Source organism: Pholcus phalangioides, unplaced genomic scaffold, assembly GCF_987345545.1.
Source record: "Pholcus phalangioides strain wild (caught in Gottingen) unplaced genomic scaffold, Ppha-v1.0 ptg000009l_1, whole genome shotgun sequence".
Lineage (NCBI taxonomy): Eukaryota > Metazoa > Arthropoda > Arachnida > Araneae > Pholcidae > Pholcus > Pholcus phalangioides.
This window is the reverse complement of record NW_028301602.1, coordinates 44354268-44377944: the sequence shown is the minus strand read 5'-3', so window position 1 is coordinate 44377944 and position 23677 is coordinate 44354268. Positions and strand designations below refer to the sequence as shown.

Here is a 23677-nt window from a genome sequence, read left to right as displayed (position 1 = left end):
AATAGCACTAACAAATAACGGGGAGATCCCATCCAATTGCATAAATAGAATGCGTTGTAATGAGACATCATTTAATCATCATTAAATCATTTAACACATTTTCTAATGGACTTTTTAACGACAAATTTGGGTGACGTTCACGTGACAGCAAAGAAGTTGCTAATCTTCGTTTAGATGTACACAATGAGGTAAAAAAAAACGATGAGTGAATTGAGAGAATGTCCGTTTCGCTTCAAATAACTCGTTAACCGTTAGCTATAGAAACATATATATTTTCACTTGGAAAAAGTATTCAAGTAACGTGCTCAATGTACCATTTATTTTACTAGTGGCAGGGCTGTAGTGTGCCTGCCTTTGAAAGGGTTAATATTACTCAAAATAAGTGTAAATTTTTGTGCCCCCCCCCCATTCAGTTCGGGAGAGTTGAAGAAGTGCCACGGTCACCCCAGCCTAGTTACGGGCCTGACTAGGTGCCATATCTATATATATATATATATATATATATACGGAGATACAAAATTTATTCTTTTTATACGGTCCCCTGTCCTCTAACTACCAACTATAAAGTTGTCGTCCTGTCTTTCTTGAGCCCAACAAAAAACATTCCACGTTTCAAAGTGCAATATTCGCTGAGATACTTGAAGTAAATAAAATTGCTGAAATGAGGGAAAGAACCGCGTAAACCAACCAACGACAAGGCCATTCTACGCTATACATATGCTGTTCTTTCCCTCATTTTCAGTAATTTTGAATTCAAATATCTCACTTGGACAAGTGGAATTTTTTTTGTTGGACTCGGGAGACAGGGCAACAACTTTCTAATTGGAGGTTGGAGGACACGGGCACGGTATAAAAACTGATTATTTTTTTTATCTCGGTACATATATACGGCCCTTAGTACGCATCCAAGACTAAAACAATATTCAAATACTTTTTTCTAATTGAAAACTATGTTTCTGTAGTCATTGGTTTTCGAGTTATTTGAGGCGAAACGGATTCAAGTTTCCACTCCGTATATAAATACGCAGTTTTTATATCTGATCCAAAAAAATTTTTCTAGTTCGTTGTTATCAAAATCTGTTGTTTCCTGTCCTTTATACGTTTGGATTGTACGTCTTTTTTGGAGGCGATTTTGACCGCACGCCCCTCCCCCATCTCTTACAAACTCACTATTTATGTGTATAGTATATGCATGCATGCCACAGACTTTGAAAATGTATTTTTTTTCCTTCGAATTCGATTCCGGATCCGAAGGTTTTTTTCCAACTCGTGTTACAGACGGGAGCAAATAAAAAAGGGCAGAGAAAGTTCTCCGGAGCTGCTCCTAATCCATCTTTTGATTGGATGGGAGAAACGTTCAATCGTATTTGTATACACAAGAGGGAGGGGGGGGGGGGAAAGAGAGACCATAAACTTGGGCAGCGCCATCTCTCTCCGGATCCCAAACAAAGAAAACGGAGATCAACATGTGTGCCAGTTTGTTTGTCTCTCGCTCTCCCTGTGGTGGCGGCTCCGGACTCTTTTTTCCAGGAAAAATATTCTTTCTTTTTTTTCGGAGTATCCGAGCGGCACACCTCATCCATCCTGTATCCACGCTTTATATTCATTAATTTACTAGAAGAACAATTCGATTTAAATGCATCTACTATAGTCGCTACTATCAAGTATTGCGAAACTAAATGAGTGTGAAGATGGATGGACAACATGCGTTGATTCGTTGGATATATATATAACGTTATCGCCGCGTCTCAAGTGCGGATAATCACGATATCCGATGATCGCTGGTCCTAAAGTGATGACGTTAGTCAGGTTTATTTTTTCATGTATAAGGATACCGTAAAAGAATCATGTCCAACGCGTCACGTTTGGTTTGAAATATTTCGTTCGCTCTAGTTGGGATCTAAATGGTGAAGACTGAGTGTTTGTCGAATTATTTCAAGAATGAATTCCGATATCATCTCTAGAGGGAAAAACCCCTATCGTTTATGTACACAAATGGTTTCTATACTCATCTGTAATTATAATGTTCTTATGAATATCGATGTTTGAAGATTGACCGTCACGTGACTCCTATTAGGAAGGCTTAAATATGAGAGATCGTAAGATCATCATAATAATGAAATGAATTGAAATCGTTGGAAGCATTTCACATGGGTTGAAAAAAAGCAAAACTCTGGACATTTTGATGTTTTCGATTCTCGTATTGAATGTCTATTTAAAGTCGGCTGTTTTAATTGTTAAATCTGAGTATGACTAATATAACTGCAAGCGCGAGTTTGCCTGTCCAAGGTGTGGTCGAGACCTGGACTCTGGTCAACAACGACACCTCGGTGCTATACTGGAACGCGTCGTCCGTCGACGGCGCCTCGGCCAAGGTGAGGCATTTGTCGGTGGTGGCCCAGGCGCTGATCACTTTCTTCTACTTCTTCGGCGCGTCGGCCAACGTCTGTTCGCTGATGCTGCTGAACCGCAGGGAAACGGCCCGCAACAAGAAACTGACGCTGATGGTGAGGTGCCTGATCAGCAACGACCTGATGGCTCTGGTGAGTTCGTTCGTGCTCATGAACATGACCCTTTACCTCGATCCGTCGGTGGTAACGAGCCGATGGTTTTGCGGACTGCGGATACTGACCAGGCTGTTCGGGTTCAGTTCGGGCAGCGTCGCCTCCGTCATGGCCGTCGAGAGGTACATCGCGCTCACGAGACCTTTCCTCTACCAAAAGGTAAAATAAAGCAAATCAATATACATATCCCTAAATATTTGTGTATATGCAGGAGACCGTTATACCTTGGAACAATTAATTTTCAAACTGTTTTTTCCAAGACAGTTTCTTGCAGTAAAATTTCGCTAAACTCATTTTTTTAGTATCTCAGAGCCGTCATTTCAACTTTTTCCGGGGGGGGGGGGGGAAGAACATGTACTCAATGTATTTATAATTTTATATATATATATATATAGAAAGTTTAGTGTATTTTCTAAAAGCTGGTGGGGGGGGGGACGGTCACCCCTGACCCCCCAAATGACAGGCTTGTAGTATCTCTATACTGCATAAAACATCGGGTGATATTTAAATTACCTTTCTGGTTCTACTATTACCATGAAGATATGAAGCGGGCTAAAATGTTCCAAGGGTCTTGTACCTTGAAGCATGTAATGTACCTTGATGCAGGGTGAAACTAAAATTACATAAAAATTACAGATGTTACTGAAAAAAAATAATATGAGTATTTTTTAATATAAATGGATAGTATCAAAATAATGACACAAATATGATTACTAATATGTACATAAAAGCAGGGCCGTCTTAAGAGTATCATGGGCCCCCGGGCCAAGTGGTTTTTCGGAGGCCCTACCTGGTAAATCCTAGAAAATTTCAACCGGATCTCATTTTTGTGAGGCCCTCTCTTCTCTTGAGGCCCCCGGATCGTGCCGGGGTGGGCCCATGCGTTAAGACGGCACTGCATAAAAGTAACAATGATGGAGGTAGGAACGTATTTATTCAGATAAAATACATAATTATTCTACCTTACACTTGAAGAAAGGAAAAATAAATGTTTTTATATCTGTCAGTTCTTTTGATGCTAGGTGATTGCATTAGTTGCATCATCTTGTGATGTCAACATTTGCTATATCTGGCATTGACGAACAATACAATATTTTGCCAGCTTTCCTCCTAAGGAAATTCACTTGGTGAAAGTTATTGTTGGACGCATTCTTCACACTGTATTAAGTTTGTTTTTCCCAACAAATTCGAACAGGAAGTAACCAAAGAATCGATGCAAGAGAAGAAATGGATATACCTGAAGAGGAGAGAAGTATACAGAGCCAAAATTTAAAATATAAACTGTATTTAAACGTGAAAGAAGAAGTATTAAAAGTTAGCGCAAGTTGAGTATTCCGAGGTAAACTAGGAAAATTTCAAGTTCTATACTGTTCCAATGTCCCAATGATCTTTTTTGTTTCAAGGTACGCGATGTCCACCATTTGTGAAAAATACTAATAACTTTACTCGCAGTGTTGGTATGATTGAGCACTTGGGACAGTTCATCAGGTGATTAATTACTAAATATAGTTCATTAAACTTTCTATGTGTAGAAGAAACAAGCAAAAAAACGGGCACATAATTTATTTATTTACATTACATTGATTGTGAATGGCAGGTTGGCACTTACATCAGAAAGAGGGAGAAAAAGACACACACACCAAAAATAAACAAATAAACAGACAAATGAATAAAATAAAGTAAACAAGCAATTAAAATATAAAAGAAATACAAACAATACAATACAAGTAAAAAATGAAATACTACATAAAATTTGCCTACTTGCAGAATATCTATCAAGATCGCAGAAAAAGAGCTGAAACATTCAGCTCTTTTTCTGCGATCAACATTCAGCTGTGAGGTTGATGCTAGGTGTAATCCTATTGTAATCCATTTGTAATCCCTTGCACTCTCCAGCTATACTACTAAAACTATTTCAAGGTTTACTATAGTTAAGATGCAGCAGTTTCCCTTATATGTTATGGTAAATATGAAAAATCATCAATGATTTATTTAAATTTTCCAGACATTATGCTCAAACTTCAGTCAAGGATTGATGAATTCGATCGGTGATGTTGATTATGTTTGCAACGCGCTGATCAAACTTACCAACTTCATTTGGGCATTATGCATAATCGCCGGTGAAAGTGATGAATGCAATGAAATTCATCAAACTTGCCGAACCGTTTGGTGATTATGCATAATATCCGGCTATTACGCACGATATACCAATTTATCACATTTACCGTAACATGTACACGCATATGTGCGAACCTTCAGTTTTTTATATCAAATACACTCGGCATTAAAATTAATTACGTACAGTATATCCACAATATTGATATGTCGTCCGTCTTATGGTACACATATACTCGAGCAACGATTATGCGAAAAAGTATAGCTGAATCTCCAATTATTAATGAATACGCGGTTTTACACAGAGCAGAGTGGTTCAAAAAATATTCCAATTATTCGAACAAATCTCATCCTACGTTCACTGCTGAACCTTTCATGCTAAATAATTAGGGAGCTACGAAATAATCGAGAACCCGTTTACGAATACGCTACATATAAACAATATACTTTTGAGGAAATAAATATACTCAAAACGCGTAGAATCTTCTAGAGCAGGGGGTTCTTAATCTTTAGTGTTCAGCGGCCAATTTGTTCGTGGACATCATGTGTCAATAAAGTGAGGGTTTTTACAAAATAACATTCAGTACACAGCAATGTAAAAGCATTTTTATAATCACACGTTTCCGTGGCTTGATGGAGCATTCAGTTGCTCATGCCCTGGATGGTGTAGTGGTGATAAATATCACCAGATCTTTTAAGATGTGTGGATTGTTTTCGTGCATATAATATCTTCTAAGTATCCTCTAAAAAAAGGAAGATCCGGACTGTGATACTTACCTAAAACACAAAAATTCAAGCATCTGCCATTTTCGGTTCAAAATTTAGAAGGCAGATAGCAGCATTTCTCGAAATCAAATCTCAAACATAACCCAGGTTACATAGGTTTGACGACATAATTAGCATTTTCCATACTGAAATGCATGTCTGCTTTTTCAGTATTACTAAAGTGCGCCATTATCCCGTACGTTACAACTGTTAGAACGGTTGCACGCTGGAATAACCTCACGGGGATGGCGCAGCACCTCCTAGAGATAGAAGGCCTCCGCACGCTGCTCGTGACGTCAGCAAGTAGTCCATTTCCCCTCAGAATATATCGGGGGGAAAATTCCCTGCTCGTGCCAGTATCATCGTTGTGCGGAAAAGAAATGATCTCGGGCTCGAAATTGACGATTTCTATGCCCCACACCCAATCACCATGCGGCATTTGTGAGCCAACCAGAAAGATTCTACGCCAAAATAAGAAGAAACGAAATAAGACGCTGTGGTTCAAAATGTGGCAAACTTGCTAGGTAGTCTTGATGACGTTACAGACGAATTTGGAAACACGTGCGTAGGCCTTTTATCTCTAGGAGGTTCTGGTTGAACGGCTTACAAAATCACACGAATTAATTTTCTACAGTGATTACAACGTAGAACCTTGGTTCATAGAATTCTGGTTTCTGAAATTGTGAAAAATGATGCAAACAGATTTGCGACCCAGCTCACGGAGTGCGTACCCACTGCCATAGACACGCTAATGATGAAAGAGGTGGAGCATATACCTCTACTCCATCCCATGTGCTTACAGTGATTTGTTATTAGAGACATGTTGTAGAGGTGAAGTGGTGGAAGCGTTTCGATTTTTGCGACGCTGATTTTCCATGAAAGCGATTCACTCCATCGTGGGTAAAGTTTCATTAAAAAAAAACAAAATGGGGCGCGCGGTAGCCCAGGTCGATAAGATACTCGCCTAAAGTACCAAAAGGATGTTTAGAGGTGTCGCGTTTTCGATACCCAGTTCGTCAGGAAAGTTTCCTGACACAGGGGTACAACAGAAACGGTGACCTGACCGCAGAAAAAACTGCTACCGCAGGGAGTCCCCCATCGAGGAGTTAGCGCACCAACATATCGATGAGTATAAAAAACAAGCCTGCAGTTCGGAATCAGCAATAAATTGTAGATCCCGGTCTAATTAGCCCTAGTGTGTAGAACATGACCGCGGTGCGACAAAAATGGTCAAATGATCGAAATCAAAATGTTGCCTACACTAGTAATAAAGACTGTCGGAAAAATTTAAGCTATCCGACTACGTATGAAACGTCATTATGGGAGCAAATATCAATTTCTTCTTTTTTAAGTTTTTCACGAAAGCCCCCATCTGTTTGTGCTTCCAAAGCAGGCCTTGTTTTGTTTATGTGACGCTTAGCACCGAAGTTACTCCTACTTTATTGTAGTGTTTTTACACCAAGTAATACTGTGAATAAAAACTTTAGAAGGCGTTTTACGAAAAATGCTATTTTTTTTACATTTCACTTGAGTTTGAAACATGATTTCTAAAAATTTGCTCAATACATCATTACAAAATTTTGATACGATATTTTACCATGTACTGTTGAGGTTGTGAACCAAAATCTAAGGTCCATCGCATGTAATTGTCTAACCACAATCATGTTTTATGCATGATAGGTTAAATAAATTTCAAAATATTCATACGTACATCAACAGATTTGGGTGTAACTTATAAGCATACCATAGCACAATTCTTTAAATTTTGATTCATAATCCGCATCATCACTAGCGATTTAGCTATGAAAAAACCGAAACATTTCATTCATAGAATTTTTAGCAATCGTGTTACGAATATTACATGAATTGTTCTTAAAATTCAACATAAAAAATTACTTTTTCACAGATAATGCTATAGGTAGTCCAAAACTTATAGGTAGACAAAATAGTTCTCAACATTTTGAGTCACTTACTGTCAAAAAAAATGTTATTAAAATTCACTCCAGTACTATAAGAAAAGTGCTAAGAAAGGTAGTCGGATACCGTAAACAGAATACTTGAAATAATCAAAAAGTACCTCCAGATCAATGTTATGAAGAAAACTTTATCTCGCGGCTCCTTAATGATACTAATGTGGCTATCACGAGACGAATGATTCAAATCAAGAAGTCGAAGGTTACAGCAATACAATTCAAGTGTTTTCATTCTGTAAGCCAAGATAAATCATTTTCGGCCATTCAAATTCGGTTTAGAGAGATCTCGTTTGTATGCGTGTGAAGAGAAATACGGGATTCTGGAATTCGTAATAGTCATCAGTTTGAAGCATTTCTCCCAGGTGAATCCGCGAAAATATGCTCTCATGTATGAATTTATACGAACACGAGAGAGAGAGAGAGAGAGAGAGAGATATTTAAAATTACAAACCAACCCAGGTATTTGTGCGATGCACATGAACTTTCTCATAGGAAAGGAGCCTCGCCCCGAGCCTTTACGCAATTAAGTGCATTCCCAGAACTCAAGTTCCTGTAAATAGGTTACGCACGAGACCATTACACCAGAAATCATTACGGTAAATCATTAAAGGCAGTTTGTTCTCACGGGCAGGAAATAAATAAAACATCATCCGTTAATATCCTAGACAAAAAAAAATGAAACGAATGTGAAGGTTTTTATTTCGCCGAACGCGACACGTTGTTTGAACAGCTGACAGAAAACGATCAATTAATTAATTTAAAATTGCTTCAATTATAAAAATTGATTTTCGTGTTGACAGAATCACGGCGATTAAACTGCGGAAGATAATTGAGTATTAAATAAAATTGCTTGTGAGAATGAAGACGGGAGGTCCAAATATGTCCAATATATACTCATCGCCAGAGGCGTGAAACATCCTTATCTAATTATGGACTGCAATTTATCTTTCAGAGCAATGCAATTATAATACTTAAGAGTATATACATTTAAAAAAAAAATCATAATATAGGTTTTAATATCATGCTGGCAATTTACAATATAGATAAATATTGATCGCGTGAATACTGGTGAGTGTTTCTGTAAAGGTGTTTTTTTTGTAGTACACTTTATATTGCAGTGAATATAAAATTTATGATTTACAAGAACGATCCCCCAATTAATTTCTGTGAATTTTTAAACCTCGCGGATCACCTTTTAATGGGAATTTTTCTCTTGAAACCTTTTCTTCCTTAACTATAAATCGCATAACATTGTAAACCTTAGGGATTTAAAAATAAAAGATATTTAATAAAAACTAAACAAACATACACAGGGAAACACCTCTTTCTATGAGTTTCAATTTCCCTCTCTTTTGATGTCTGATTTCTTTTTTCCTTTCTCTTCTCCAACTCGAAGCTGCTATTGTATTGAATGAATTAAAAAAATGGAGAGATAGATAGAGAGTTTAATCTAATATTATACAGACCAAATATTTCTTGAAATTTAGTGAAAATCGGAATGGTCATGATCGGTTGTCATATTCGAGAGAAGGCTCGTTTATGTGAATTCAATATAAAAGACAAAAATTTGAATTGAAAAACATTTATTGTGTTTGATTTAACGAATTTAAAGAAAAAAGAATTTTTTTTTTCAAATCGTTAGAAAACTTTTTGTTCTAAAAATCTTGCTCCAAAAGGTTGGTAAAATTCCTTGTTTAAAAAATGGACGAGCGTTGATCTAAGGGTGGTTTTCTTCGCAATACAACTCATATTGCAGTGAATATGGAAGTTAAGGATTTACAGGGGTAGTTAAAAAAATATTATATGGTCGAGTTCGACAGATTTTGTTTTGAAAGTGCTCGTTAAAAATTTCTGCTGATAGTTTATCTTTGATATTCTCGTTAAAAGTTAATCTGAAATTCTTGATAAAAGTCTATCTTCGACATTCTTGATAAAAGTTTGTCTTTGAAAGTCTTGTTAAACGTTCTTTGAAATTATTGCCAAAAGTTATTTTTTTATAATTTTCGTCAAAAAGTTATTTTTTTTTAATCCTTGTTAATAGAACTCTTTTTGTCAAATTCTTGTTAGAAAAACCTTTTTTTGAAATTGTTAAAAGCTTGTAATTGATCAAGAATTGCAAATATTTCTTGTCAAAAATTTTTTTAACTCCTGCCAAAACTTATTTAAATTTTTTTTTAGTAAGTAATGGCTCTTTTGTATAATTTTTGTCAAAACTTCTTTGGAAGTTTTGTTAAATTTTTTTAACCCTTTATGTCCTGACGGTACTTTAAAAAGTGTCAGGTTAGATAATTGGTTTTGAACTAACTAACTGTTTCAAAACAATTGGGGTTTTTTTTTTTGTCTTTTCAGAATCAAAAGAACCTACCAAATAATTTACATGATAGCTATTTATTATTATCATTAAATTTTTACTTTAATTTTAATTCATTGTAATTTTCTTCTTATTCCACGTTTCACAGTATCGGATATAAAGGGTTAAAAATTCTTGTCAAAAGTTGTTGTTTCTGATTAGAAACAGTGTAGTGTCGCGCGTTACGAGTTGTTTTTTTCCTTGCAATTAAACTGAAATTACAGTGAATATAAATTTAAGGATTTACAGCCACGAATCCGTTATGGAATTTGTGAAAGAATCTCATTTATTTTTTTCAATTCCCCAAACATTCCGTAAGGCACGTTGAATATCCATCGTGTTATAAGATGGAGCAAGAAGGATTTTCTATCATCTTGCGTTCGTCAATGAATACGTTGAATTGAACATTATGTAATTTACCGTGATATACATCATATGTATCTATAAAGATACCAAATCATTTTCCCCGCGATTTCAAAAAAATAAATAAATAATAGTAATAAGTAAAATAATAATAATAACAACAATGATTAAATTCGAAACTAAGCCTCTGTCGACTGAATGTGGGTGGATCAGATTTCTTGTTAGTTCTCGAGAGAAGATTCAGCGCAATCTAAGGGGAAAAAGTGCATCGGATATAAGATCCTATTACTTCTATATAAACTCGAGGTTAAAATTTCGAAGTTTTTTTTATTTATTTCTTCGTTTGTTTCTGGATCTAATCGGTGGAAGAGTTCAAACCCCCCTTTATAGGGATTATTAAAAACAGGAATTATAATCATGATCGCTCAAAGTTTTCTTATTTTCTATAATCTGAGGGTACTCGGGGGCATATTTATCTTGATTAAATTAACAACTCTCTTGATTATGAAATGGACGGAAATAAACCAAATTCTAGATATGGAACATCCCTCACGGATACCACGAGAGCGAGAAGACGGGTGGTTCGGCCAAGTCCGGCAAGGTTTCTTTTATCTAAATGAAAATGGGAACCTCCTCGTTCTGATGATCCCAAGTATTAACATTTAACGACTTCCATCTGTCTCTTCCATCGCTGTGGCGTTTATCTTTACTTTAATCCAAGTAATTCTCATCGTGACTCACTTTGTACATATTTTCCCTTCTATTCCGATGTCACCGAGTCTCGAGTAGAGAAATTACTGTCGAACCGTAATAGAGGGCATACTTCCAATTAGAAAAAGTATTCAAATAACGTGTAGACGTCAGATACGTAATTCATATTGCAAAGAGTTGTATAGTTATTGTAATGAAAGAAAAATTTAATTAACTTTCTATACAGACGCCCTGTGCTCAAAAACCCAATCAAAAAGTTGTTGGGTTGTCTCTCCTGAGGTCAACAAAATGAATTCCACGTTTCTAATATTCATTGAGATATTTGAATTCAAAAATTGGAGAAACGTTAGGGTGGTCGGAAAACAACATTAAATAACGGACACTACTTCTGTCCCTCGTTTATGCTGTTTCGCAACTTTTCTGTTATTTTTGAATTCAAATATCTCAGTGATTATTGCACTCAGAAACGTGGAAATTTTTTTGTTATCCCTGGGAGACACAGGGCAACAACTTTCCGATTGGGTTTTTTGAGCACAGATTTTCCATGTAAAAAGTTAATTTTTTCATTTCAACTCCTTGCAACACGAATGATGAATCTGAGTTTTACACGTTATTTGGATACATTTTCCTAATTGGAATTTATGCCTCTAGAATCAAAGGTTCACCACTAATTTGCGATGAATGTTGCTAGCTATGCTCTTTGTATAGTCGAAATAACTAACAAGAACTATGTTTGTAATCGAACTGACTAACAAGAGATGCAATCGAAAGAAATAACAAGAGCCATAATCGGAATAACTACTATAATAAGAACTATAATCGAAATACTTAATAACATCTATAACTGGAATTACGATCGAAATGACTACTACAATAAGAACTGTAATCGAAAATGACCAACAACAAAGATACTAATCGAAATGAATTGTGAGAGGACAATCGATATAACACTAGTCGAAGAATATCGAACAATCATCGATAGCAATCCAATGAAATATTTTCGTAGTTTCCTATTGATAAAAGACAGATAAAATCGTGTTTCATTAGAATAATTTGAGCTCTACAACGACATGAAAGTGGAAGCAGAAGTGTTTAAAAAAAATTTTTTTTTTCGTTATATCCGAGGTTCATTTGCGTTTTCGTGTCCGTCAAAAGTGAGGAGCATAAAGAAGATTAGTAATCTCTACGGAAATCGACAGAGATCGATTACGGTTACGTAGTGGCATTTTACCCCGGGTGTCGCGTTAACCGGGAACGTTGACTTTTCGATCGGCTGTTTTATTTCAAATTCGAAGAATGCTATTTAGTTTGAATAAATATTATTTATACTGTACCAAAGGGTGTTCAACCTTCAGGAGAGAGCGGGCCACTTCATTGACTGGAAAACGTGTTGCGGGTCACGTAGTAAAATGATCTGAAACACAGCGCCGCAGGTTGCTGAAAATATGCGATCTGAAAATGTGCCGCGAGTCACTTGAGTGACCTGGATCTGTGCCGCAGGTCACTAAAGTGATCCGCAAATGCGCCAGTGCCGGCCGCTTGAGTAATCTAGAACTGCGCCGCGAGTCACTTAAGTGATCTGAAAATTTTCCGTGAGCAGCTTGAGTGATATGTAAATGTGTCTCGGAGTTTGAGTGGTCTGTGTGTGTGTGTGCCACGTGTCACTCAAGTCATCTGTAAATGTGCGGCGGGCCACTTGTCTAGAACTTTGTCACGGGTTACTTACATGATCTGGGAACGTTCTACTTGGTTCATTCTTACAAAATTATGTGTGACGTTGTGAACCACATCATATGACTCTGAGAGCCACATTTGGCGCGCGGGTCATGGGTTGAGCATGTATGATTCATAACAATCGTTTCGTAAAAACTGTTATTACCATGTCGTCGCACACTACGGTTTACGTTCCCTTTCGGATGGAAAAACAAACATGGAAGAAGATGCTGGAATGAAATTTTCTTCGAAAACAAAGGTCACTAATGAGAAAAAAAAAAAAGAGAGTACAAAAACAATATTTTTTGTTTCTGAAAGTTTTTCGCCGCGATATTTATCACAGGAACATATTCGATATACCATATATTATGTTTCTCTATCGTGAGTTTCTTACTTGAAAATAATGAGCTGTTTCTCTTTATATTTTCCATGGATTTTACGTGAGCATTCGTTTACTTTGATGCCCCGGATGTTTTCGGAATTCCTTTTTAACTATAAGTGACTCTATGTATACTTACTTTACGTTCAACGTGTGATTGCCCTTTTTTTAAGAAATAAATTACTGGATATTTTTTCTTTAATGAAGAACCACGAATTTACCTTTAAAAAGGAATATTCTTAGTTATGATATATTTATTCATTATTGTACTGGTTGGATCTCATAGAAGCAGGTAAATCTTTTAAAATACAATTCCTGGAAAAAAAATAGCCACCACGAACAAAGTTTTGGCAGTAAATAAACGAGTCTAACAAGCGATTGGCAAGAAATTCGTAGAATTTCTATTTGACGAATCGGTAATAAATATGGTAACCTTTGTCCTAACCTAACCGCACGTTAGAAAAAAAGAAAAAAAAAGAGAAGGAAAAAAGTATAAGAAAAGGAAGAAAACAGAAGAGGAAAAAAAGAAAGAAAGAGAAAATGAAAGGAAAATAGTATAACAAATATATAAGTAGATAAGAGAGTAGATACGAAGGAGATTTATTTTTTTCACTTTCACCCTACCTGTACTCTTTCGCGCTTATATACAGTCGAATCCCGTTTTAACGAATACCGTTATAGTGAAAATCTCGTTTTAACGAACGCTTTTCTAATCTCTCAAATAAGTATACATAGGAACAATGCAAATAACCTGATATTTCTTTATAACGAAATTTCGTTATAACGAAGTGTTTTCTCCGGTTTCTTGGAGTTCGTTATAACTTGATTCGACTGTATATATATGTAGTAGAAGGATACATCATGTGTGTGTGTGGGGGGGGGGAATCACTAATATGAGTATAGAAATAAACGGAGGTGAGAAAAACATCTTTTTCTCGTAGGTTTACAACAAAGCTTCGTGATGATGAGGAGAGAGGAAAGAAAACACAGAGGGAAATTGTTTGAATTTATTCCACTGGCGTTTGGACACAATATCCTTTGATCGTAAAGTGGTTGAATAGGAAATCAGTGAAAACCTCAAGAAAAAAAAAAGAAGTTCCTGCCACCTATCGGTAAATAAGAAAAATACATATGCATGGATCTCACAAAACCAACCCGTGCATTCGTGGGTTAAATGAACGATGGTGAGATTACGGGAAATGTCCGCTTCGGACACGATCCCATGACTCAAAAAAGCGAATTCTAGGATGTTCCAATAGCCTAATCTTCAATGGTCTAAACAAGCTGGGGGGTGTCCCCCAAATCTTCTGAAGTGGTGAGCAGCTTGAGAACTAAAGGCCCGTTAGTTTACACGCGTCAAGAAGTGTAGGAGTTAAGCCGTCAAGTACTCATGAAATGTATGCAGACGTTAAGGACACGCCGTTTAGTTGCTAAATTGTCAAGTAGATAGAACTCAGGTTTTTTTTTTGGTTAGGTAGGGCCTATGCGCGTGCGCCAGTGGGTGCGGCCTCGCATTAGCCAATGAACATTCAATATTTGATTACTTACGTTGACAGAGATTTTAGTACTTTACGACTTATCAACTTAACAACTAAATCCTTGTGACTCGTGTAAACAGGCCTGAAGGTACAGGAAAAATTGCACCGGTCGGCAATTTTGAGGGGGTGGCAAGTTTTAGGGAAACGAAGAAACATCGTTATAAAATCATCGACTTTTATAGTGAAGGGGATGGCAAAAAGTTATGTTTGCCCTCTTTCCCCTACGATGGTGACAAACACCATCTATATGCCCATCGCTGGAAGATGAGTACCTTTATTGAGGCAAATGCTAACAAGGGGAGGATGACTACTGCTACTGTACGTCATACACTTCCTCTGCGGAATGTCCAAAAAATCGGCACGTGCTGGAATGTGTGTTCTGAGTTGTATGTGTGTTGTCAGAGTTGTGCTCATTCTGTGTTCTGTCGGTGCTGCCATCTGGCTTCCGTGTTTTGAAATGAAGATGGATCATGAAGAAGATCATCCCACATAATTTTTGGGTCATTTTTTCCAACATCCATGGAAATATCTTTTGGTGATGAAACAAAGAATTTAAATGTCAAATAACACTAAAAGAACAAAATGAAATGAAACATTGAAGAATATTCACGATACACCCCCTTCGAGAGGAAATATGATAAGCCAGGTGGGGTGGAAGTGTGATCGAAAAGCTATTTCCATAATGAATGACAACCATATTTCTTATGTGGGCAGAGTATTTTATTGGTTTAGATACATTTTTCTGGCAGCTTTAATTCTGGAGACAGCTGTATTTAACCTTGCGACAACCATATTTTTACAAGCGTAGGCTTTTCCCCATTTTTTTTATTATTGCTTCTTTATTTTTCAATTTTTCGAAAATTTTGTGGCTTCTGGTTTTGTTCTTGAATATAAAACAAAACAAAAAAAATTCAGAATAAATAAAATTCTACCATAATTTAGGGGGAAGGCCCATATTTTACCCTGTTCCGTGGGCCAGTTTCCATGGGGCACCCGCAAAGACATCACTGATGATTATCCCGATAATATACCTGCGATACAATACACCTTATCTTTTTTCCTTTAAGCCTTGCTCCTCAATGAAACTGAAGTTTTAAAATTTTTTCAAGGTCTACCGTCTATTATGTGATTTTTATGGTCGGATTTCGGGCCCAAAGAGTGGTCACATTCCTTACTTTAAAGATTACGACCGACCGGTTTTTCTAATAAAAATAGCGGCGTAAAAGTCGCCAGAGCAAAAGAACTCGATGATGATAATAATAATAATGTGTTTGCTATCGGTAGCGTTAAGTACAGGGGGCGACACTTTAAACAGCGTTGTTAGTTCCAGACCTTTCAAGTGCTGTTAATTCACACGCTCTCGAAGATATATTGGCTCTTACGCATTTGGTCAGCGTTATTGTCTTGTTTTCACTAAAACGACGAGCAGAAAAGTTCGACGGTGAATGTCCATTGATGACTACAATTAAAGCAAGATTTTTCACCCGTGAGGATGGGAATGAACGAATACCCCCGTTTCTTTTCCGATTAAGTTGCAAACACATTCGTTGTTACGATGCATTTCAATCTTTGGCGCAACGTTAACTTTCATCACCGTTGAGGAGAACAGCAATAATTTCTCCGAATGAGGATGCTTTTTCGAATTAAAACATGAGCATCACACACACTTCAAATTTTGGAGAAATAAGTGCTATGAAACACGCGCGCACCTTGTACACAATCTCCTCTGAAGAAATTCTAACGAATTTTTGCGTGTCCGAAAGTGTCACGAGCGACGCGTCGCCCTAACAACGCAGTATTGTTTTTTTTAATAAACGTGATATTCACGTGTTCCCAAGAGATCCGTGTAACCTGTCCAGGGAATTTGTTAGTGTTAGCAAACATTCTTGCCCGAACCGGGATTGGATTCGAACCCAAATTTGGACGGCAAGAGGCTAGCTCCATAACCACTTGACTGCCAGGAAGCGAGTGCAATCGAGCAACTTCTCAAACTTTTGTAACCCATGGCTCCCTCGACCAAGTTATAGTTTACCCGAGTCTACCTAGAATAGTCCAGTAGATATTCTGCTACTACTACTCAACGGAACATACACCTCGTATACATTCCTGTTCCGAATTTCTGATGAATAGGTAGATGCTACAATGTGTTGTGTGAGTGCATGTATGTGCATGACCCTAACGAATTTATGTTGTTAGAGTTGTGCTTGTGCTGTGTTCTTCCTGGTGCCGTGCCACCTGTCTTCCATATCTTGAAGTGACGATTTCAAATGCCTGAATTTGCATGTTATGTAAGTATCATGTTGAAGGTCCGCCTGCTCTCTGCGGAGAGACGTTTTCAATGCTGATCAAAGTTGGTAAACCGCAGAAAATCAACTTCAGGAAACCACCCCTGTGCTACCAACAGGGTCCGAGATCAATACAAGTTGAAATATAAATTTCATAGTATATATATATATATATATATATATACTATGTATATATATATATATACTATATATATATATTTAAATTGCATATTACGAGCCCAGGTTGATATAAAAAATACTTTAAATTTTTATTTAATGCCGTAAGAAAGGAAAAATATGGACTAAAATTAGGCTCATACAAGTGTAACATTGGCTCAAAAGGTTTTAATTTTTTCAATTAGCTTTAAGTTAAAGTTTAGACTCTGAAGTATCTTACAAGCAAAAAAATCATTTCAAAGGAAACTGATTTTACGGGAGCTTTCAGGAAAGAAAATTTTGTTATGAAAATTTTTTCACTCAGCTGACATAGACCACTTTGATTCTCTCAACCCCTCATATACATAATATAAGATGAATAATAATATATGAATCAGGTCCCCTCATATGCATAAGATAAGAAGCCTAGCGACATAAAAAAAAAGTTACCACAACTTAAAAGTAGTTATAATATTGGGTTACTAATCTTTCAGTAACTCCGGATTCTCTTTTTTCCCCGAAATTATTTATTTCATTAATTCTTAGTTTCCATTAATTATGAAATTATTTCTTTCACAAATTTTGGAATCACATTGATTTTTTTTTTGTTCAGTTTCTTTTATTTTTGTTCCAGAATTCAGCGGTATTCCCCCCCCCCCCACCCATATTTTCTGTAATCACGTGATGTCTTCTTAGGTAACAACTTATCCCACAACGAAATTTTTTTTCTTCTTTTTCAATTGGGACTCCAAATGATATTTGAAGGAGTCTCGGGATCTAAAAAAATTTTTTCAAGTTGGCCCCGATTTCTACGAGAATATTCCAACGCTTTTTCTCTTACGAGTTGAATGGTGTCACTATCCCGGATGCAACTAGGGTCACCGATTTGGGAATTCTCATTGACGAGCGGCTTAGGTTTTCTGAACATTGTTCAGCGGTGGTCAAAAAATCGAATAGAATGCTTGGTCTCATTTACGAAAAAGTCTCTTCGCGTTCTCCTAAAGTCATTATTCCTCTTTTTCGAGGCTTAGTTCGTCCTAAACTGGAGTATGCTGTACATTTTTGAAGAACATACCTACAGAGGGGGCATAGACTTGGTTGAAGGGGTGCAGAGAAGAGCTATGCGTGTCCTTATGGGCACACGGGGCTTAAATTATGAAGAGAGACTTCATTTTTTGAATATGTTTACATTGGATGAACGCAGGTGTCGAGGAGATATGATCGAAGTGTTCAAAGTTTTCAATGGGATGGATAGGATGGACCATGAACTTTTAGTACACCGCCAATCGACTGCTTTTACAAGGGGACACCAGTATCGATTGGTGAGGGATAATGCAAGGTTATGGTGTCGCAGGGAATTTTTCTCTAATAGGGTTGTTAATAAATGGAATAGCTTACCCCCGGAGGTAGTAAATTGTAACACAATTGACACGTTTAAAAAGAAATACGATAAACATGTTGGGGTAAATCGAGAAGCTATCCATTCTTAGAATAAGACAACCATAAGTATTCTTTATGGGCATTGTATAATATTTTGTCATGTGTATATATTTGTTTATAATTTGTGTTCATTGCATTTTTAATTGGGTTGCTGTATTTTTGAAATATATGACATCCATATTTATTATGGGCATCTTTTTCTCAGCCACCTCGTTGGGCATTTTGCCTGTTGTGGCGTTGTATTTGTATTTGTATTTTAGTCTCAACCTCGGATGAAAATTTCACGAGAATTGCATCAGAAACTTATTCTCAGGCAAAGACAAGGAAAAAAAAAGATATATCTTTCTTTTTCCGTTTGCGTCAGACGTTGTTCTTCTTCTTCTTCTAGAACAAAGTTTGTTTGTTCGTCATTTTTTACCTCGGACGTCAATTAGCAGAAGCGACGAACGGAAGAAACCATTTCATGCACAAGACATCATTAATATCTGTGTGTACACTCGGTTCAGTCCACTATACGTTCCCGTGACGTTCTTCTCTGTCGTCCAATCTTTCGGGTTGGAAAGATTGTCTTAATCTATTCGACTCAATTCATGCCCAAAATAGCATTGCATGCTATACCTATTAAATGATGAAATAATGCACGAGTTTACATCTGCGTAATGTAGACCCTTTCACAAGAAGCACGACTACTACAACTACGTACTAATACTATTACTTCATCGTACATGCTTACTCGTACTCATTCCTCTGCGGAATTTCTAACGAATTGGTACATGCCTGAATGTGTGTTGCGTGAACATAACGTAATTACGTTGTTGTCAGAGTTATGCTTGTTTCGTGTTCTTGCTGGTGCTGCCATCTGCGTTTTGCAGGGACGTAGCCAGAAATTTCGTTCGGGGGGATTCAAAATGCGTTTTTCTGATGAAATGTTCAATATAACTCATAAATACGTGACTTTATCGACCCTTTGAGGAGGGATAATATAATGTATGAAAATCTTATTCAATAGATTAGTAGATTCATACCCAATGAAAATTCCCGAAGGACTCTACATGAGGGCAAATCCCCTAATTTTGGACTTTAATTTTTCTTCGATTTTTACTGTGTCCGAAATGTTCGTAAGGCTTCAGCCAGCGATTAGTGACTGAGAAAAAAACTTCACAAGTTTAATTCACCAATAATGCTTTATCCACCAATGTCAACATCACAATGGAAAACCTTATATAAGCGCCAGTAACAGGAAAATTCAGTGAAATGAGCTTTTAATCCTATACCCTGCATTTTATAAAACTCTGATTTGCATATTCCCAGTGATTTTATCCCGTGCAATGCCCTCTATTGACAAAAAATTTGAACTAATTTTTTTTGTACCAAACCCCCCCCCCCCTCCCACCCCTTCAATGAGATAAATTTTTCGCAAACCCCATTCAAACACACCAATTCTTTCAATTTTTATGAATTTTCAAACTATTCTAAGTTATGAGGGCCATCCTTTACAAGAAACATGGAGCTTTATGTCAATTCAAACTTAATTAAAAGTGGGTTTTTTTCAACCAAAATAGTAACAATTTTTTGAAGAGTTTACGAGAAACTGAAACAAGGTAGTATTTTTCTCTGTTCAAAGAGACAAAATAACGGCAAAAAATTGAAAAACGCCGCCACAGAATTCTCATAATAACTGAGAAATAGAAGACATGATCATTTTCTCTCTCTTCTCGTATTTTCTCTCTCTCTCTAACGCAGCGTTTGTTTCCGTTGATATTGCCAAGAAACAAGTTATAAGCAATGCGCATAATAAATGCGACGAAAATAGTTTCTCCCCCTAAAAAACAACAGCAAAGGGGAATGCCTTTCTCTTTACTATATCATCTACAAGTGAAAACGGAAAACGACTGCATGGAAAACATCTCTTTATAATGAAAATATCTCAAGCATTTTTTTCTTTCGGAAATCACATTATTAAAATTTCTCCTGATATAGCTTTGGAATTTTCAGTTGAAACTAGTTATAATGCTACTATTCCATAAGCATATATATATATAAAGGAAATAAAATTTCTCTTTCTCTCTCTCAGTGGAGAATTCACTATATGGAACTTTTCAAGATTTTAGTGATAATTGTAGTTCAGTATCTATTTCATTCAAAGTCGATTTTTACCCGCCTAACCCATTTCCGACCGCTCCTGAAATTCATGACCAAATTGCACAATTTTTATACGTATATATCATAACTTAAATAACATTTTTGTGAAGTTTTAAAAAATTTGTATTATTTTTAGCATGATTTTAAACCGAGCACAATTCAGGTTGAGTTTGTTGCAAATGACTTTTTTCAATGATTTTGGGAGCACTGATTCCGAATCTGGCATTGGCTCTGTCCGATTGGCTCTAGTTTTTGAGACAAAGTGAAAGTTAAATTTCACTGGTAATACATGTGAGCAGCATGCAAATCACATTCGAATTGGACGAAATGTAAATCAATAAAAAAACTTGATATCAATAAAGAAAGGTCACTGATGTCTGATCATAGGAAAAAAGGAAATACATGTAATATATAGCATAAAATAGGAAAATATCAAATATAAAAAAATTGAAAGTGAAAATTCGACACAAAAAATTAACGTGAAAAATTCCGCGCGATGGAATTCTTAGTTCATGCAATAATTTGAGGGTTCGACAACAGCCGAGGACGAAAGGGAACTCCCTTTTCCCCTCTCATGGGCAGGGCTCGAAGAGAGCCGAAGATGGGAGGGGGACTTTGAGTGCAGGACACCCTTCCCATCCCGCTCGATGGGTCAGGGCTGGCCCCTGTCGCCAGAGGCGAACTATAAAGGAGCCATACAGTGGACCAATCATGACTAGATTCAATTCAATTCAATTTTAATTATTTGGAGGATCGAATAAAAAAAATGGTGCTACGTAGTTTGTGAAGAATTCGACCACCCGTTGCTGAAGAAACAGCAAACGCCTGTGTATGAGAAGAGAAATAGAGACATCTCTCTCTCAACAAGAAAAAAGAAAGACCTTCGACCACAAGACACTAAATCTACTTGGAAATCGGAAACACTAAAAGAAAAAGAAAGAACTTTCTCGAAAAGCTCCAACTCGTTTATCTATTTGCTTTTTTCTTTTCCGTTTATGTTGTTGAGCGAGAAGATGAATCGCGCATCTAGGATACGTATTATTAACACAACGCACGCCTCCCCCCTCACTGTCATCTGTTCGGGCGAGACACACGAAGAACGCAGGATTGCTCTAGTCGCCACGTTAAACTACCATCGAAATACTCATTTGGCCATCGCCGTTGCTCGAATACACATTGGATGTAGCATACACATATCGGCTCTCCATTAATGTCCCTTTTTCGAATTAGTTACGACTAATAAAAAGATCGGACGAAGAGAAATGCGGCCGCATCACGTGTTCCACGATCAGAATAACCCCCACCAACAGTTTCTTTCTCGGTATGTCGGAGTCTTCACGTAATTTCTATCGACACCATGAAATGCACAGGGTTTCTTTTCTGATTTATCGACAAACACACAATAGGCTTAGGCCTTTAATTGGCAAGCATTGAAATACCTTTTTTCTTTAACATGATATTTTATTTTTTGAATGCCATACAATTGCCAATGTGGTACAACGACAAGAATCCAAACTTCATGAAAATACAGGTTTTAGGTTTTTATCATCTTTTAAATCAGAATCTATATATATATAATTGATTTTCTGTGTGTGTGTGTTCTCTATACAAATCTACAATTTTAGATCGATCGTCGCCAAATTTTGCATATATACCAAATGGAACCCGACTTGAATGATAGGCTACTTTAAAATTTCGTTAGATTAGGGCAAATGCCCCAAATGGGCTAAAAACTGTCGGGCAACAATGGTTTTTAGGCCTCAACAATCACTTTCCGAACGTTTACTTTGGTTACCGTGGTTCCCTAGCAATGCGTTTCAGATGTGTATATGCCTTTACAATTGTTTGTCACTTCTTTAACACTGCCAGTATATTTACAATAGTTTATGCCTTTATAATGGTTTGCCACTTTTTCCATACTCTCAGTAATGAGGCTTTTTGAATAGACGTCATAATCATCACCAGCATCGCTTTGGGGGGGTCAGGAAAAGGGTGATCCTAATAGAAATCAGTGTTATAATTGCCGATTTTAATGTAGAAATGCGGAAATTTGGCGGGGTTTTCTGTCACATCAATAATTTTAAAAATTGTATTGAATTCTCGATTTTTGAAATATTGAGTTCGCTTAGAGATATACGAAGCCCAGGAGATTAAAAATGAAGTAATTAGCCGGACCTACTTTTGAGTTGGATACTCATGCAATAACACTGATTTCAACTTTTTATTTATATCTTCTCAAGCGTGAAAATTAATTTCTCCGGATTGTTTTTTGATTATTCAACTGCATAAATCCATGTGGGTTAGGATATTTTAAAATTAATTATGGACCCGTAAAAAGTACATCGAAAAAATTCCACAGCTTTAATTAAGCATTTTTGGAAGCTGAAACAGGCAGAAATAGATAACTTGAAGTTCTGGTTCTGGGGGAGGGAATCGAAATACCTAGCATCCATCAAAAAAAAGGGGGGTGAGACTATTCATTTCCACGTTTCTTTAAATCTAGATTTGTTTATTTCATGAGTCGCACAGGAAGTCGCCATATTGGTTAACGTGGACACAGTTTGTACGTCCCTCAAAGAAAGAGGGAGATATCACGTGATCCATAAAGCCTCATTGAAGAAAACCCGGGCAACGCCGGGTATTATAGCTAGTGATAAATAAAAACGGAAATGGTATCTATTCAGTAATCCCCGCATTTCCTAGGTATATAAATATGTAGAATAAATATTAACAAAATGAGAAAGACACATTCCAACTTAAAGGATGAAATAGCCGAACAATATTTAAAACAAAAAAATTCCTGTAAAGTAACAGGTCATATACAGGGTGGGCAGAGTGCAGTAGGTCCACATACACGGTTTACAACGGTGAACTAGTTGCGGATTAGGAGCGCGAAAGTTCTTATAACCGTCTCATTTGCATATTTCCACAAAAGTCACTCGTACCAGCGCCACCTGTCGGCTGCTTTTGAGTTATTTTTTCCCCTGTCTTAAAAAAAAATTCCCGTGACCTAGCGACGCTAACCCTGCAAACCGTTTTTTTATTTCGGTTTTTATTCATTTTACAAGTTTCTACGTACTTTTTTCCCACTCTATACATAGTCAGTGTTGACAACAGCACAAAAAATTAACCAACAGGAACATTTCTTAAAGCAATTAAAGGCTATTAAAAGCGTGAATTAAG

At 36.7% G+C, this 23677-nt stretch overlaps 1 protein-coding gene across 1 annotated transcript in view; it reads left to right on the top strand.

Annotated features, from left to right (window-relative positions):
• The first annotated feature begins 2249 nt into the window (after positions 1-2249).
• Positions 2250-23677, top strand: part of LOC149083148 (prostaglandin E2 receptor EP3 subtype-like) — a 35288-nt gene continuing 13860 nt past the window's right edge. Inside the window, exon 1 of the mRNA XM_089236789.1 lies at positions 2250-2723. Coding sequence (XP_089092915.1) covers positions 2250-2723 — 474 coding nt within the window. The remainder of the gene's footprint in view (positions 2724-23677) is intronic.